Source organism: Apteryx mantelli, chromosome 12 (assembly GCF_036417845.1).
Source record: "Apteryx mantelli isolate bAptMan1 chromosome 12, bAptMan1.hap1, whole genome shotgun sequence".
In the NCBI taxonomy this organism is placed as follows: domain Eukaryota; kingdom Metazoa; phylum Chordata; class Aves; order Apterygiformes; family Apterygidae; genus Apteryx; species Apteryx mantelli.
In genome coordinates, this window is record NC_089989.1 from 26,508,705 (window position 1) to 26,526,831 (window position 18,127).

The 18,127-nt window shown below is 41.2% G+C and overlaps 1 protein-coding gene across 1 annotated transcript in view; it reads left to right on the forward strand.

The window, feature by feature from the left end:
• ITPR1 (inositol 1,4,5-trisphosphate receptor type 1) overlaps positions 1–18,127 on the forward strand; it is a 186,447-nt gene that overhangs the window by 132,118 nt on the left and 36,202 nt on the right. The window contains exons 44-50 of the mRNA XM_067303517.1: positions 4,013–4,193; positions 4,826–5,079; positions 12,082–12,282; positions 14,380–14,490; positions 15,788–15,883; positions 16,475–16,597; positions 17,571–17,675. Coding sequence (XP_067159618.1) covers positions 4,013–4,193; positions 4,826–5,079; positions 12,082–12,282; positions 14,380–14,490; positions 15,788–15,883; positions 16,475–16,597; positions 17,571–17,675 — 1,071 coding nt within the window. The remainder of the gene's footprint in view (positions 1–4,012; positions 4,194–4,825; positions 5,080–12,081; positions 12,283–14,379; positions 14,491–15,787; positions 15,884–16,474; positions 16,598–17,570; positions 17,676–18,127) is intronic.

Consider the following 18,127-nt stretch of genomic DNA (forward strand, 5'->3'; position numbering starts at 1 on the left):
ATGATTGGGAATGCTTTACATAATGCTCCTATGCATTGTAATTCAAGCTATCATGTTAGAAGCAAGTGCATTTAATTTATGAATGTTATTGGGTGTTTTTGTCATTCTGTGGCATACAATTTTTTTTAATTTTGTGGCTATAGAATTAAATGTAGTCACATTATCTCTGGTGTTCTTGCATAAGAGATGAGTCTTGATTTGTTTAATTGGGTGGTTGCTGTGCTTTGGAGATGTATAACATTTCATTGAGGTGCATCTACTAAAGCTGTGTTTTCTGAATTCATAAATTCATTTCTGAATTCATAAAACAAACCTCATGATCTTCTGTCATGCAATATTTCTTGTTTAATGGCCATGTCTGTTAATGAAACAAAATACAGTCTCATATTGCCTGATTTCAGAATTTTGTAAGAGCAAAACTGATCCACTGCCAGCTTGCAGGTTGGTAGCTAACCTAGTTTATGTGATTGGATGTAGTCTTGTAGCATGTTTGGGAATATTTTATTCCTAAAATGCCCTTATTCCTTAAAGTGCTTGGTATGCTATATAACATACACAGTAACAGCAAATGTTTCATGAAGAGCGCAACTGAAATTTGAATGAAAAAGAGAAATTAAGGAAAGAATATAGATGAGAGGAAGAGGGTAAGAGGGATTTGTTTTGGGGGAAAGTGAATTGATGTGGACTTTGAGAAGGGTGAGTGGAATTGCTCTTTCCTCAAAGCCCTTGTCTCAACAAATGAAAAGTTTAGTATTTGCTTGCCAAATGCCAGTTAGTTCCAAATGGAAACCATACTGTCGTTCCTAAAAGGCAGAAAGATTTGAAATATAGTTTCTGGTGGGGATTAGATATTGGCTCAAATATAGTGTGTAGGTGTACAGACAGCGCTTTGAAAAAGCCTTAGGAGTATCCCGTCTATGCACTCTTTGACAGTGGCTCTGTAAAAGATACTGGCTGAATGGATGCTGAGGCACCCTCGAGAAAGAAAACAGGATACCTAATCTTACCGCACTGAGCCTGCCTGCTCCGCTCTGCATAAGCCTCTAGAGCATAAAATGAAACTCGCACCTTCACTTTTCTTTCAGGATCCTTTGGTGCCTCATGCTGGAATAGCCAGTTGCAGTCTGCGTACTGGTGTGCTGTGGGTCCCGGTTCTCTGCCCCGTCTTCTGTACGGAGACACAGGAGGTGTCTAGGAGGTCACAAGTCCCAGCTTGTTAGTAGCCAAATTGGAATAATGTAGCTGACAGCTCAGGACCGCTGCTGTGGGCTTTTCTGCCGCGTACGAGATGAGGGGACCTGCACTGTTCTGTATTGCGCCTGATACATTTAGCTTTTGGGCTTGCATCAGTTTCATCAGGGAGCTCTCAAAGGAGTAGATGAGGGTTAAATGCCCATATGTCAGTGGTTGCTTAAGAGTACTATTCTTCAAGAACGTGTAAGAGTAGGAATTTGTTGTTCTTTTTGTTTCAGATTGCTGTCCTGGCACACTTGCTCTTGCAGCAGTTGTGGTTACCCAACCTCTCTGTGCAAGTCACAACCCTGGCATTCTCCGTCTAAAATGGGCACTCTAGTTCCATTTTAAAAAAGGAGCTTTTTCCAGTTTTGGTTTTGAGACTGTATCTGTAAATAAGTTTTAGAATTTTTGTCGTAGTTATCACCACCTATTACCTGCTCAAGTGCAACTTGCAAAATCACACCTCTTAAAATAGTGGCTTTGATAGCTGGCATGTGGTTGATTCATATGTGTGAAGGTGTTAGGCATTCTGACCTAAATTGAAACAATCATTTTGTGACAACCATTGAATGTATGCACAGCACGCACAAGAATGCTTTACTGGAAATGTTTGTTCCATTTGTTTTTTCTCTGAAATGCAATGGAAAGTCAGTTGAGTTTGAAAAGACGACAAAAATCAAACCTGTCAGCAAGTAACAATTATGTGCATGTGAGGTATTTCTTCAACGTGGTTCATGAAAAAAAGCTTTTCCTTCACCACTGCTTCATCACAGGGAAACTCCTCCTGAACAGGTTCTTTAGATGTGTAGTCAGGTGACACCAATCACTAGCTTGAAAAGCAAATTGTGTTATTTTTCAAAGAATGGTTACCCTTTCTAGAATCAATGGTTTATGCTGGTCTATCTGTGAAATATTATTAGCAGTATGTTTGTAATTTAGTGCTGCCAAAGTAAAATTGTCAAGATGCAACTTAGATAAAAACTCTTCCTCTGTCTGTACTTGCAGACCCCAAGAAAAAAGACAGTCCTCCAAAGAGTTGGATGTCTGAATAACCCAAGCCTGGTTTGGGTTCTTGGCAGACAGCTCAAGGAAACCATGTTAATGTATTTCTTGGTTATGCTTGTAATTGGGTGTTCTTCTGTCCATTGATTCTGGTCAGTTCAAAGAACCAGTTTTTAGAATAAAAATACTGTCTATGTAAATAATCTGTATAGGACTTTGATTAGAGAATAGTTCCGCAACATATTTTTACATTGAGGGTCTCCATGATTCTTCCTTCTGTTTAATATCTTTGGGGACATCATTATGTATAGCATACTTTGTGTGTACTCATACTTCTTAGGTATCTTTGATATTGCTCATTTGCAGATATTGGCAATAGTTGTCTTATTTCAAATGAGATGAAGTCCTGGGAATGATCTGACTTTGCTCTGTGTAGCTTAATAGACTATTCTGAATTGATGTCAGGAGAAGGCATCAGTCTGGCTGGCTTTGCAGAAGCATGATGGCCTATGCCATATCCTTCTCCTTTTCCATCCCCTCTGTTAATCACTAAAAGTAATAAAGAACTCTTCAGAGTTTACTTAAGATGCTCTGGGCAGGTAGTCGGTGCTGCAAAGGTGGACGGATATCTCATGTGAACATTGACCAGTTTCTTTAAATAGTAGCACTCCTACCCTGTTAGAAATGAAAGAAGCAACTTTGTTAGGGTTTCAAAGTCATTCAGTGGTGCTCTGACTGCCACTGCTTGGGGTGATCAAAGGCAGGCGTAGCAGACACGGCCCTGTGTACTCCGCTTCTCAGAAAAGCAGGCAGGATATATTGCTATTCCCATTTTTAATTTGTTTTTTCAATAAATCAGGCTTCATTCCTATTCATCATGTAAAGCTGTTGGATCGTGAGCCACTGCAGAATGCTAACTAATTTCATAATACTCTGCATAAGGTGACCCACTTACAAGTTCATCCTTCAGTCGTGTTTAAGCTTTGGTCCTGATTTATGTAACAGCATATTGGTTTCATCAAGAATTGTCTGATCGTTCACTGTGTTGGCTCCTTTTTGACCTGTACATAATTTGTATTCTCCTCAATTTTAGGAAGAACTTTCTGTCTCTGTGCACATATGGGCCGAAGAACATCAATAAACCTTTTCAAAACTAGTCAAGGCTTTGAGCGTTTCTGTCACTTAAAGACATATTAGAGTAGAAATTTAAATGAGGTTTAAAAAGAAGCCTGCTGCAGACTGGAGAAGTGGAAACCTAGCACTAAATATCCCTCATTATGTTTGCCCTGTTTGTACACTTTTGGGACTGAGATTAACATTGACTATTGCATGTTATGAGTCATAGCCACTTTGATTCAATGGGAGGAAAGGCAGGACAGTTTTTCTCTGTATTTTGTTCGTACTGTTTTGTTTCTGAACTGAAAATCACCTTATAGATAATTCCACTGTCCTTATATTACCTTAATTCATTGTACCTACCTTAATTCTATTGTTGAGTGAGAAGTGTGCCATATAAACATGTAAGGAAAAGCATGATTTATTGCATTCACTTCTTTAAAAGTATATTTGGAAGTTATTAATAAGGAAGCTAATGTAGTTGAGGTACTTTGGCTTTCTTAACAGTAAGATTTGAATCTCTACTTCTCTAGGTTTCAGTTCACTGCAAGCTAATTAACTTTCCAGTCCTTCAGGATATCAGGCGGTGCAGAAAGGTGAAATAATTCATGTTCAGATCTCTGTATAAAGATAAGTATTTTGTTGTCTTCTCTTGTAGCATTCATTCTTCTGCCGACTAACAGAAGATAAGAAATCTGAAAAGTTCTTTAAGGTTTTCTATGATCGCATGAAAGTGGCACAGCAAGAAATCAAGGCTACTGTCACAGTCAACACAAGTGACTTAGGAAATAAAAAGAAAGATGAAGACTCGGACAGAGAAGTACCAAACAAAAAAAGAGGTAATCCCCAATTGTTCCCTTTTTAAACTGACAAGGGAGTAAAATGCTGTTTTGAACTCATTGCAATTGATGCAATAATGCTCTGATCTCTGATCCCACAGAGCAAAGTTCAGAGATCAGTGGTGCCCTGGCTTGGGATTTCAAGAGCTTCATCCCCTCCTCATCCATTTGTGAGATTGTACTATTGAAATGATGAAAAGTATTTCTGAGATGAGACTCTGCCACCTTGTCTAACCTGACAAGCTGCCCAAATCTGTTTCATAGTAATGACCCTGGACTGTGGGTCGTGGTCAGTGCCTTCTCTCACAATAACTGGAGAAATCCTATTTTTCTTCTACAGCAGGTTCTTTTATTAAAACTCCTAATTGTGTTAGATGTGTGTTCCCTAACCAATTAATATTAGAATTTGTAACTTTAATATGGTTTGCGTAAAAGGTGTGAAGAGTGGCGTGATAACATTCTAAACTCGAGACCCTCGCATCGCACTAAACGTACTTACCAGAAAGAATTGATGATGAATAGCTATTATTATTATGGTCTCTGTGTGAAACTTTAATGGGAAATGCGTGAATAGATTTCCTGGTCCCCTTTATTCAGTTTGCCAAAGGAAGATCTGTTCTTATGTATTTTAGTGAGAGAGCCTATGACCCAAATCACAGAGGAAGTCCGGGATCAGTTACTAGAGGCTTCAGCAGCTACAAGAAAGGCTTACAACACTTATCGGAGGGAAGCTGATCCTGATGACCATTATTCAGCTGCGGAAGGAGCACAGTCTGCGACAGACAAGAGCAAGGATGACTTGGAGATGAGTGCAGTGATCTCAATAATGCAACCCATCCTCCGTTTCTTACAGCTACTCTGTGAAAACCACAATCGGGATTTGCAGGTACGGTCTCACTACTGAGCAGTTGTGCAAGTGTAGCCTTGTCCAGTCACTATTATCACATCTGTCTTGCTAATCCCATGCTTTTTTTTTCTTGCTTTTTCTTTTTAATAAATACATAACTGACTATTTTATTTGGCCTTGAAGGTATTCCAGTAAACTGCATTTATACATTGCTGGACAAATACAGAAATACAGGCCAGTCCAATTGTCCAGTGTTCATGTTTTCTTTATATCAGTGATAGAGGGATCAATACTTGATGTGATATTTTTTTTTTAATTTTTTTTTTAATACATACTTAAAGCAAGCAGGTGGCCTAGTGTAAAGTTATTGATCTGCTGTTGAGAGAGAGAGAAAATACACATGCAGGAAAGTAACCAGAACGTTGAGACTTTGATTCAGGCAACCCTAAGCATATGCTTACTTTTCAGTGAGGAAGTAATATCATTGACTTTGGATCTGTTCTTGTGCTCAGAGTTGACCATGTACGACAAGGTGAAGAAAGCTAAAGTCCATCTGGAGCTGAATCTGGTGAGGGACATGAAGGGCAGCTCAAAGGGCTTCTAGAGATACATCAGCAGCAAAAGGGAGGTTAGGGAAAATGTGGGCCTGCTGCTGAATGGGGCAAGGGACCTGGTGACAAAGAACATGGAGAAAGCCAAGGTATTCAATGCCTGCTTCTGCCTTGGTCTTTACTGGTAAGACCAGTCTTCAGGAATCCCAGGTTGCTGAGACCAAGGGGGAAGTCTGGAGCAAGGAAGACCTACCCTCAGTAGAGGAAAATCAAGTCAGAGAGCAATTGATCAGGCTGAATATACACAAGCCAATGGGACCTGATGGATGCATCCACAGTGCTGAGTCAATGTCATTGCAAGGCCACCCTCGATTATCTTTGAAAGGTTGTGGCAATCAGGAGGTTCCTGAGGAGACTGGAAGAGAGCAAGTGTCACCCCTATCTTCAAGAAGGGCAAGAATGAGGATTTGGGGAACAACAGGCCTCAGTCCCTGAGAAGGTGTTGGAGCAACTAATTTTGGAAACCATTTTGTAATATATGGAAGGTGGTTGGGAGTAGTCAGCATGGATTTATCTTCAGACAAGATAATGAATTACAGGCTAGATAAGCAGACAGTGAGGTGGATTGAAAACTGGCCAAACTGCCAGACTTGGAGGGTTGTGATCAGGGGCATGAAGTCCAACTGGAGGCCAGTCACTCGTGGTGTTCTCCAGGGGTCAGTCCTGGGGTCAGTACTGTTTAACCTCTTCATTAATGACCCGGACAATGGGGCAGAGTGCACCATAAGCAAGTTTGCAGATGATGCAAAACTGGGAGGAGTGGTTGATTCAGCAGATGGTTGTGCTGCCATTCAGAGGGAACTCGATGGGCTGGAGAAGTGCACCGACAGAAATGTCACCAAGTTCAACAACGGGAAGCGCGAAGTTCTGACCCTGGGGAGGAGCAACCCCCTGCACCAGTACAGGCTGGAGGCCCATCGGCTGGAAAGCAGCTTGGCAGTGAAAGACCAGGAAGTCCTGGTGGATGCCAAGTTGACCATGAGCCAGTGATGTGCCTTTGCAGCAAAGGCAGTCAACGGCCTCCTTGGCTGAGCATTGCCAGGAGGTCAAGGGGGTGATTCCCTCCCCTCTGCTCAGCATTGGGGTGTCCCCAGTACAAGAGAGCCATGGGCATACTGGAGCAAGTCTCGAAGGGTCACAAGGTTGACTAAGGGACTGGAGCCTCTGTTGCGTGAGGAGAGGCTGAGAGCTGGGACTCTTCAGCCTGGAGAAGAGGCTCTGGGGAGATGTTATCAGTGTGTGTAAATACCTCATGGCGGAGGGGGGGAGGGAAACGTTAAAGAAGCCAGACTCTTTTCAGTGGTGCCCAGTGATAGGACAAGAAGCAATGGGCACAAACTGAAACACAGGTAATTCCAATTAAAAATAAGAAAAGAATTTTTTTTTTTTTTTTTTTTTTTTTTTTTTAAATACTGCTAGGGTGATCAAACATTGGAAAAGGTTGGCCCGGAGAGGTTGTGGTGCCTCCTTCTTTGGAGACTTTCAGAACCCGACTGAACATGGTCCTGAGCAACCTGCTCTAGTTGACCATGCTTTGAGCAGAGGCGTTGGACAAGACGGTCTCTAGAGGTCCCTTACCACAACTGTTCTGTGATATTCTGTGATGTGTTTGTATAATTTTAAAGAGTGAGTCCAAAACTTGTACATTAGTAATCTTATCTAGTGCATGCCTCCACAGGAGATAAGATTTTTGCTTACAAATGGACTGTAATTAACATGATTTTTGTTCAGCGAAACCATTGCTGCTGGATTAGAGTTGAATGTAAGTGAGGAACTGGTGAGACACAGTCGACTGTACTAAATGCCTTCATAAAGGAGGGATAATTGCCTTGATTGCATATTGTTGTACTGTATGGCAGAGCGGTAGGACCCTGTCTGAGTGCTTTTCAGCCCTGCCAGATCAGTTCCGCTGAACTTGAATGCCCTGCTGCTGGCAATATTTGAAATCAAATCTGTATGTTAATGTTCCTGTGCTATGAACATGTAATTCTTTTAACATTTTGTAGGTGCGGAGGTTACGTACATCGGGTTTTTTCCTAATTTTTTCAAAAACGATTTGATCTTTGTTTTGTCAAACAATTTTTCATGCCGTTAGCAATGTCAGAGACAAGTAGGACAGCAGTTTTATGTGGCAGGAGTCCAAACCGCACGCACAGGATCCTTTGCTGCTGCTGCTGTCTTTGCCTAGGCACTGAAAGCTGTAGGAACAAAACTGACTGCGAGCCAGCGAAGAAGTTGGGCCTGAGCTGTTCACCATCCTGAACAATTGCATTCCCTGAGCAACAGGAAGTTTGTTGCAGTCTGCTCTGGGAGAAAAAGGTTAAAATAGAGGTGGGAGGAACAGTATTTCAAATGTAATCCTATTACTGCCTGCCTTGACACTTGCCTTTCTCCTTTTGACCTGGCAGGGAGGCAGGTATGTCTGAAGCTTCAAAATCTTTGTGTCTGCAGGTAGTAGGTTATAATTTAACTCCTTGTCAATATTGCCAGTGGAATCACTACTTAAAGGAATACGTAATACATTTCTTATTCTGGAAGCTGTATGTTTTCCATAATGACATGAATTGCGTTGGAATTAGAAGTGAATAGGCATCACCCAATTAGTGCAATTATAGTTTTATGTCCAGCTGGTTTTCACTAAGCATTTTACAAGCTTTTAGCAATTGTGAGGAACCTGATGTACAAACACAGGAAAACACAAGTCATCTCCATAAGAGTCGAAGGGTATGTGTCCTAAATGAGGAGGAAGTCTTCATGAAATGACTTACAGAGTTGCAGTACTGTACCTTTTCCATCACTTGGTTGTTCCTTTCCCAGACAAAACTGCAGTTTGCTCCCCATTTCACACAGTTAGTATTCTGCCTCCTTCAAACTTACTTCACTTAACTGGAGGAGGAGTTGACTGAAGTCATCTGCAATATCTTCACCTTTATGAAAGGACCGGTACTGATGGGTGGATGCTTAAGGATGCTTTGGTGCTCACTTAAGGCTGAAAGCATTGAATGTTGCTATGGAGTACTTTTGTTATCTCTGTTACCTGGGGTACTCTTAAACTTGCATTAGGCCTGACCGTTGATTGTGCCTGAGAGCCAAGCCTTGAAAGGGAAGTTACAATAGCTCTGACTTGCTGTAGCCAGCCTGTAATCTATGTTGATTGGGCCTAACTGCAGTCACATCAGTTTCCTTACTAGATCTCTTCTATACTGTCTCTTCTCTTAATGAGGATGTTCCTGTATCCTACAGAATTAGTCACGGGAACTAAAGCTAGTGACAAATTGAGCAAAGTATCCAGGGAACACTAGGCTATAAACAACAGAGCTGGACTTAATGTGCAGCGAGGAGGAAAGGAAAGGGGTGATTCCCCCCAGAGAAGAGAAGAGTTCCCTCTGCAGTGCTTCCCTGTATATGTGCTAAAGACCAACCTTTCCGCACAGTGACACTTGAATGTACAGCTTCAATGTTAGATTTAGAAATCTCATCTTGAGGGGAAAAAGTATTACTACATTTTTTTTCTCTTATGAAGTGAGTTGTTATTTCTATGAGATTAAATATTATAGTAATATGCCAGCCAGCCATGTTCAGAGTAAAGGTCTAAGTCTGTAGGTTGAGTGTTGCTTCTGTTGTACAAATTGACATAACTTTTACCATTGGGTTTTACTGTTTCTTTTGTTCCTAATCTCCGGAGACATAGCCTAGGTAATAAAGAAAAGTAAAGCTTTGCATGCTGCGGGACAAGGATTCGATAATTTGGCTAATGGGACGTTACTACTGGAGGCAGATAATGAGCTGGTTTTGCTAGTCATGTTCTAGGCAAGAAGCATGTGTGAATTAACTTTTTAAGACCGAAGAAAGAGTCTGTATTCAGTGGGGGGAAAAAAATGAAGAAAAAAAAAAAACTGTACCTGGTTGCTAGTAAAGAAAAATCATATTCTTTTTTTTCTTCCTTTACAAACTTTTCTTCCAATTAGGGATCAGATTGCTGTTAAAACAAAGACTTTGTCCAATGAAAACACTTAGGCTTTTGGGGGGATTATCCAAGCAAGTCGCAGAGCCTTTTCTTCCAAGGATTCTGTGTTCGTCTTGTCTTGAAGAAACTGAGCTAGTGTTCTGAACGTAGCCGGGTTTATTTTTACTCATTACATTTTCTCTAACGGATACTCAGCTTTCAGTGGTGTACTGGGAAGGAAGGTCTCCAGCACCCTGATACACTGTTGAGGCATTAAGAACTGGCTGCAGATGCTGCCATAGATGATCTGCTTTCTGCCTTTGCAAGCGTAACTGTATGTTACACAGTTATACTGTTATACAGGCCTGTATCCCAGAAATGGGGAGGACTGCTGTCTAAAAATGTATAGTAACATGAAGTCAGCCAAAGATCCAGATCTACTCTGGATCATTCTGCGATGAAATGTTAGGCCTATTTAAAATTTTGAAGTCTCTTTTGTGGTTGGAGGCGAGAGATGGAGCAAACAAGGTGTGCTGCTGCTGAGCTCCCCTCCTAGCCCCCAGCGAGCTCCACGTTCGGGTATTATTTGCAAGAGCTATTTTAGTCTCAGTTTGGGGTTTACCATTGGGTCATCCTACTTCTGTTTTTCATAGGACTCAGCTCTCTAAAGACTTTTCCAACTTTTTGGGCACTTTCCCCTCACCTGAGCGTACAGGATGAGGTGAGGTGGTATAAATGGTGTCCTCTGCCCTTTTCCCCTTTTCTCCTCGGGATCCCACCAGTTGCGTGTTTTGCCATATGTTCTAACTGAACCTGCAGCTCTGTGACCCTGTATCCTAAATGCAGGGTTTGGGGGATGCTTCCTCAGATTCTTTCCCACCAAAAGTTTTAGGCTGGCATTTTCGGTAATAGAGTTGTGTTCCCACTCGCTAGCCTCTGAGATGGTCTGGGGTGTGATATAAAATGGAGAGCTCAGCCTGTGTTGGCTGAGACTTCAGCAGAGGGGTCCCTGGACACTTTGTCACTGTGGAGTGGGGTCTTGTTTTCTGTATTTTTTTTCCTTCAGCTTGTTTAACCGTCTAACATTGTCCTTTTACCTCCTGTACCTTGTTCTTCCTCTTGCCTTTGTTTTCATTGACTTTGGATCAACAGGCTAAGGCTGGTATAAACCTAGCTATTATCAGAGTAAAAGCCTTAGCACAGAGAGAGTTTCTTGGCAGGGCAACATTTTGTTTCATAGTTTTAGTATTAGCCGTTATTTTTGCTTTTTCCTGGAGGGAAGGGAAGAGTCTGATCTTTGTAGCATCAACCTTTCTGTGTTCTGACAAGTTAATCAAAAGTCAGGATATTAAACGAGCAATCAGTTTAAATGTGCTGAATCACTGTCACCTTTAGTCTGCATTCATAGACAGCATTTTCCTTTTTTAGCCTAGCCTTCAATTGAATCTGGCAATTTCTCAGTCTGGTTGCCTTAAAAGACTTATTAGTCTGACGCAACCACTAGAGGCAATCAGTTAACAGCACTCCTCTGCAGGCGCGTGGAAAAGACCTTGCTGCTTCCAAAGACCCATACACTTTGCTCCTCTGGGATTTTTTTTTTTTCCACCTTTAAAGTGAAGTGTTTTGTAACCAGCTAGGATTGAGCTAGATAGGAGTTATCCTGCTGAAGCTTCTAGGAAAAGAAGGTGGTGGTGTCTATTCCTTTTTGCAGAACACTGCTGGGAGCATACTAACAAATAGCATCTGAGTCACTGGAAAATTGTTTTTCATTAATTGTCCCTCTTTGGGGTGTTTTTTGTGGTTTTTGTTGTTGTTGTTTTTTGCAATACAGGAGAGGGGAAACATGTTTAATCCATACTGATAAATTTGGTATTTCATTAAAGGAACTGCAGCTAATTAGCAGCTTCAAGCAGGGATTACAGTAACTATGTGGGAAGAAATGCAATAGAGAGAATTGCATTTAAAGATGCCTTTCTGCGAGTCATGCAGTCAGGTACCTCCTTGCCACTTAAGCACGTGGTACTACTGTGAAACCAAAGTCAGGGAACTGCTTTTTCTACCTTGGAAAAGGTCTCAACAGGAGAGTCTTCAGTGCTTGTTAGTAGTTAAATGTAGCTGGTAGGCTTAGAAGGGGAGCTGCCAGGCTTAGGAGAGCTTTTTGATCCAGAGAATGCAGTGCATCGCCTACGCTGTTTGTTCTTAGTGCTCTAATGGATATGTTCTGTATATTGTTTGTTGTTTTCTATAAAATTTGAAGCCAACAAGCTGCTCGAGAGAGCAGTGCATTGAAAACAAGCCCTGGAAAAGTCTTAAATTGACTGTGCCAGGCTCCTTGTGATCAAGCTCCAGTGAAATTAGCAGCAGTATTACCATGCAGTGAAATCATAGGTGGATGGACATAATAAAAAATTATGCTCCAAACATCTTTTTTTATGCTTTTTTTCCTCTGCTCCCTTGCCCTCGGCTTTGACACTGGCGCTGCAGAATTTCCTACGCTGCCAGAACAACAAAACAAACTACAACTTGGTGTGCGAGACGCTGCAGTTTCTGGACTGTATCTGCGGAAGCACAACTGGTGGACTTGGACTTCTTGGCCTGTATATAAACGAGAAGAACGTGGCACTGATCAACCAGACACTGGAAAGTTTGACGGAGTACTGTCAGGGGCCTTGCCATGAAAACCAGGTAATGCGTCGGTAGCTGCGGAAGGAGCGGCCTTTCTCCCTACCTGCCGTGCAATCTGTTGAGCTTGGCTTTTGCTTTACAGTGCCACTCGTTTACTTGCCTGACAATTTTTTTTCCTTCTTTTTTTTTTTTGCCTTTATGAACCCCTAAGAATCAACTTCTTTCTTGGGGCCCCTTCCGAGGAATTAAACCATTGAAAACATCAATAGATGTTTTACTGCTCTGCTAGGATTTATGTTGTCTTACTAGACTTGACAGGGAGAGCGGGCAGTTTTTATACCTAAAATTCTTTATAGCAAAAACGTTGCTAAAACAACGCTCCATTGCCAGTTGTACATGAGGCCAGAAACATGGCCACCCAGCCCAATGGGAGAAGCTTGAGCTCTGCAGTTTCATTAATGAAGGTGATAACCATGTGGGGGTTTGAGGTTATTTTCAGACTTGGTCTTGTGGGTTGCTGTTGCTGATTCCTGTGCTTGCGCAGCGCGTGCACGCTGGTGGTGCCGGGGAGGACATGGCGCTGGCTCTGAACGTGCATGGGCCGCACAGTGGCGAGGACTGCAAAGTCTCTGAGAGCTAACCCAGCTTCTCCTGAAACCGTATTCGCTATTGGCAGTATGTTACGCTATAAGCAGGAGTAACTCTTTTAAAGCAAGCATGGCAGTTTAAAAAATCACATTACAGGGAAGGCATAACTGAATAATGGCAATAATCCTATCAGATAAAGCAGTTACTGCTCCAAGGCTGGACTTCATCTGGTATGTTCTGCTAAAGTTAAAGAATTTGGAACGAATATGGAAGATACTTTGCATGAGCAGGAACTTGTAGCTGCTCAAGAATTACGATTTGTCCCAATGGGGAAGATCATAGGGTGGCAGCAGCTGCACCGCTTGGCTGTGCTTTTCCACCATATCCTACCACCTCCTCACATACTGTACAGCCGTGTTTTAGAATAGCGCCACCAAATAATCAGACCCATTCCTCTACCTTTGATCGAAATGTGATTCATGCCATAACTCTTCCCTTCAATGGAATGGCATCTAAAGATTGAAAGTCTAGAATAAACCTTGCTAAATAAATAGTTACCCCAAAATAATTTTCCAAACTCTGGCTGCTCTATGTCATTGACTAAACAAATAACAAGTGCTCAATACGTATTTTAGAGAACACTTTGCGTTGGGCTGGCGTGATCTGATAGTCATGTCTTCCAGGTGTGGATGCAACCCATTTAACAAGCAAGCTTCAGGACTTGCAAGTAGGGATATCTACTTATTTTTCCCATTTGCATCCTGTTTGAATCTAAATATGGTATAAAAAGATTGGAATATGACTTTTTGAAAAGTCTTCAAGAAAATCTGTGCTTTGAAGTATCTTTTCTTTATGTATTCAAGCATAATTTATGGCAAAGCTAAACAAAACATAGTGGGGATGACCAAATGCAAAGATGAAATCAGACCTAGGTAAGAGCATGCATGCAGGTGTACATGACAGTTTATCATAACAGGAAGTTTATCTCTGAAGTGCATACCACATTAGGTGGTATAATAACCTTTAAATGTAGGTATGTCTTTGCAGTGGAAATTGATGACAAAGCAGGGCTCTAAATTTTGAATCCAGCAAGCTACTGTCAGTTTGCACGCTTTAGTTGTATGCCATTATAAAAGCAAGGTTAAAGGGTAAGCAAGGAGGTTATGGAAATGCATGTTCTTTGGTTAGAGGACACCAAAGCTGGTGCTGATTGGCACATTTCAAGTAAAGGAAACTCTTCCTAATCTTGAAAAAAATATCCTTCCTTAGCTACATGTTCAGCCTAAACCCTTTGGCATGAAAATGCTTCATTTATCAGCCGCGTTCCTTTCTGCTTCCTGAGTCTGGGTGGTTTCAGTAGGACATGCCATGGTTGATTATACGAAAAGGTTGAAACAAAATGTTTTAATCTCTTGTTATTCCACTGAGTTTTCTGTTCAGTTATCCATCTCAAACAGCTTATGAGGTGATGAAAGAGAGGTGACTCTTCTGTTCTGGCGAGGTCGCCAGACTAGGCTGCGTGTGTAGTGTAGACAATTAGTGAAGTTGTGATGAATTTTCTTTGGACAGAACTGCATTGCTACTCATGAATCCAATGGTATCGACATAATCACAGCATTAATTCTCAATGACATCAACCCTTTGGGAAAGAAGAGGATGGACCTTGTGTTAGAACTAAAGGCAAGTGAATATTTTATGCAATCTACATTAACAGTAAGGTGAAGCATAATTTTATTGTTGGAATCCTGTGGGTATTTATTATATCCCAATATTCAGAAGTGCCAAAAAATTATATGCATCAGAGAGCTGAAGGCAGTGCCCAAAGATTGTTTGTCACGGGTATTTCATCTTTTAAATGACAGGGCAGCATCTGATGTGGAATCACCAGCTTTCAGGTGTGGGGGATTGCAGACAGTCAAGATATGCTGAGGAATTCTAGTTCCCCTGTTAAAAATCTAAATCCAATGAAAAATTCTCTATTGTCGGATGGACTCTAACATATACAATGGAAATAAAATTTCTTGCACTACCTCTGGTTCCCTAATGCTTTATTACTGTTATGTTGTTGTTTAGTCATCACAACTTGTTTTAGGGCTATTCATATTAATGCTGAAATAATTAGCCCTTGTATTGATTTCAAAATATGCTAACATGTTGTCTTATAACAGCTATAGTCACAGAGTACTCCATCTTCATCATATGCTTAAGAAATATTTCCTGTCTTACTTATTGTCCCTTTTTACAGTGCAATGTCTAGTTGTTTTCCGTTGCCGAGTCACGCTATTATTATGGGTAGTGTGGGTTTTTTATTATTCTAAATAAAAAATGCTTTTAGACTCAATTAGCATTATACTTCAAAACTAAATACTTTATTGTTTTTTATTGTCAGTCATGATGGATTTTAATCTTAATTGTTCATATTAAAGTAGTCTGGTGCCTTGTGGTAGTTTCCCATTTCCTCCCTCTCTTTCTTGGCCTGAACAGGTCGCAGAGTAATTTTCAGTTAAAAGCAGTGAAGCATGTCTATGTCTTCAGCCTTGGCTGTCCTTTGATTTAATCAACAGCATCTCGAGAAAAGCTGAGCTGCACCATTTTGGAGCTGAAAGCTTCTAGTAATGTTGCAGCATCTTTAAAACAAAAAATCATTCGCACAAGCTTGAAACCTCAATATTTTGGGAATCTAAAGCTTAACTTGGGTTAATTTGTCCCCTAATAACTAGGGTTTGGGAAGTAAACTGATTAAAAAAAAAAAAAACACAAATTTATATGTCTGGATACGGATGGGAGGGCATGCTTGGTGGGGTGCAGCTGCAGGAGTCCTGTAGTGTTTGTAGCTGGGTGCCTCTAACTTGCTGCTTATGTTCCTAGAAACCAGGTGCCTTGAGCCCTTGTAGGCAGTGGGTGGTTTAGAGCTGCAGCTGGGTATGTTCTGCCTTTGCTTCCCGGCAGCAACTGGTGGTTTTTTTCCTTCCATCAGAACAATGCTTCAAAATTGCTGCTGGCGATCATGGAGAGCAGGCACGACAGCGAGAATGCAGAGAGGATCCTGTATAACATGAGGCCAAAAGAGCTGGTGAGTCCCTTGGCCCGTTCCTAGGGCTCTGGCTGCCTGACCTTGCCGCAGCAAGGCGACAGGCAGTCGTCACAGCCAGGGACAGAGGACACTGTCGGCCCCAGACCTGGGCAGGAGCTTTGCACCCAAGTGGTCTGTATGTGGATCGCTAGTAACTGGAGGAGCTTTCAAGGATTCGACTGAATGAATGCAGTGTCTGTTGGCTGTCTGGTTAACATTTTAACTGCTGGAAACACAAACAGAACATTCAAAGTTCAGCTGAAACCCTGTCAGCTTGTCTCGTTGTGCGTAGTTACGGCAGGGGCCAGAGGTCAGAATGTAACACAACATACCACAAGTATGGGCCGGAACATATTGCTTAAAGAGGGAAACATAAAGTTTAGTTTCTTGTGTTTATGGACTGAGCTGAAGTTACTGAGTTCAGTTCTCCTATTTTATCTTGGATATTTAGAAGCCTGTTGACCTTCCCCTTGAATGCAAATGCTCAGCTCCCTTTGACTTCTGTAGGAGTACTGAATGCACGCTGTCCTCTGCAGGCTTTAGCTCTCAAACTGGAGCTGTCACTTCATTTGCCTGTGTCTGTATTTCTAGGTGGAAGTGATAAAGAAGGCGTATTTACAAGGTGAAGTGGAATTTGAGGATGGAGAGAACGGAGAAGATCTTGCAGCATCTCCAAGGAATGTGGGACACAATATTTATATACTAGCTCACCAGGTAGATGTTGATCACTTGCAGCTTTTGTAGCACCAAGTATCACAAATTGCAAATAGCAAAAGATCTGCTTTTTACTGACAGTTGTTTTAATTGCTCACCTCTGAGGCAAACTCAGTACATATGTACATATTCTCTTTTTATAAGAGTAAATTCCAGTCTTTACAAAACTTTCTTTTTTGATGGATTTTTTTTTTTTTTAATATGAATAAGTAACTTCTTGGACTTTTCTTTTATGATGGGAAGCAGGCAGTCTCTTGACCAAGTTTTTGAAAACACGTGATTCGGGATCTTGGCAGTTCTAGGAAGCAATCTATTTTTTCAGCTGTATCAAAGGTCACTTTATACTGGTCGGGTCTGTTCTATTGGTATAATTTGGTGTTTGAAAGGTAAAAGACCAAGTTTAAAAAAAAAAAAAAAAAAAAAAAGACAGACCCAAGTCTAGTTAATATGTTAATATTTTGGTGCTACATATATCAGTGTATTAGAGACTCCTTGTTCCTTTTGCATTTGAGAAGAAAGAACATCATTATGCTGTAAAATGAATCTGAAGCATCCAGGAGCATCTCTTTGGAGCAATGCTCTGTACATCTGCTCTTCAACTGAGGCAAAGTTTCTCCTCCATCCCTGCTAGATGCTTGAGCGATTGGTGCACTTTTGAATTAGGTTGGGTGTGGAAGGATAGACTGTATGTGAATCTTCAAAACTTTCCCAAGTCAGGCAAAGGGTGGGGAGAGATTGGGTAAGAGAGGAATAACAACATGGATATTAAAAAATACATATTTGAATCGTTCTGATTTGCTCCCAAAATAGAGCTACAGGGTGTCTGGTTGGAATAGAACAAGCCTTCTGTCAACTTTGCCCTTTCTTAGCAGCTGACTGTGTACTATTTCTTTTTTTATGCCAAAAATCAGATATTTAATATCATAGAGAGACATCTGGTGTCTCCCACTCCCTTTGCATTCCTTTATTTTAGTTGGCTCGTCATAACAAAGAGCTGCAGAACATGCTGAAACCTGGAGGTCAGATAGAGGGAGACGAGGCTCTGGAGTTCTACGCCAAGCACACGGCACAGATTGAGGTAAAGAAAAACTGTGACTGCTGGGAGATGTGTGGGGGGAAACCATCTTCTGTGGAAAGAGCCGTTTGGAGGAAAAACTATGTAATTAAACAACGGTTACATTATGTGATATTTTGAACTGACTACCTGTGTGTGGACTGTCATCTTTGACATAAGAACATACATATATTTTTATTTTTTTGACAGCCTCAGGGTGGGGAGAGCTATTTTTGAGCTGTCTTGTGTAGGCTTTAAGATGGAACTAAGCAGAACTCTGTTGGCAGGAAGAAGTATAGCTTCACTTGCATGTTACTTTTTGGCCAGTACTATGACTGAATCCGTGAAGTTAGCAATATCTTTTGCCATTCTTTATTTATTTAAATGAGAGTTTGGCCTGTCACAAAGTTAATCTAAGATGCTTTTTAAAAGTAAAGCACACACAAACATGAAAACTTTCTAATTAGCAAGATGAA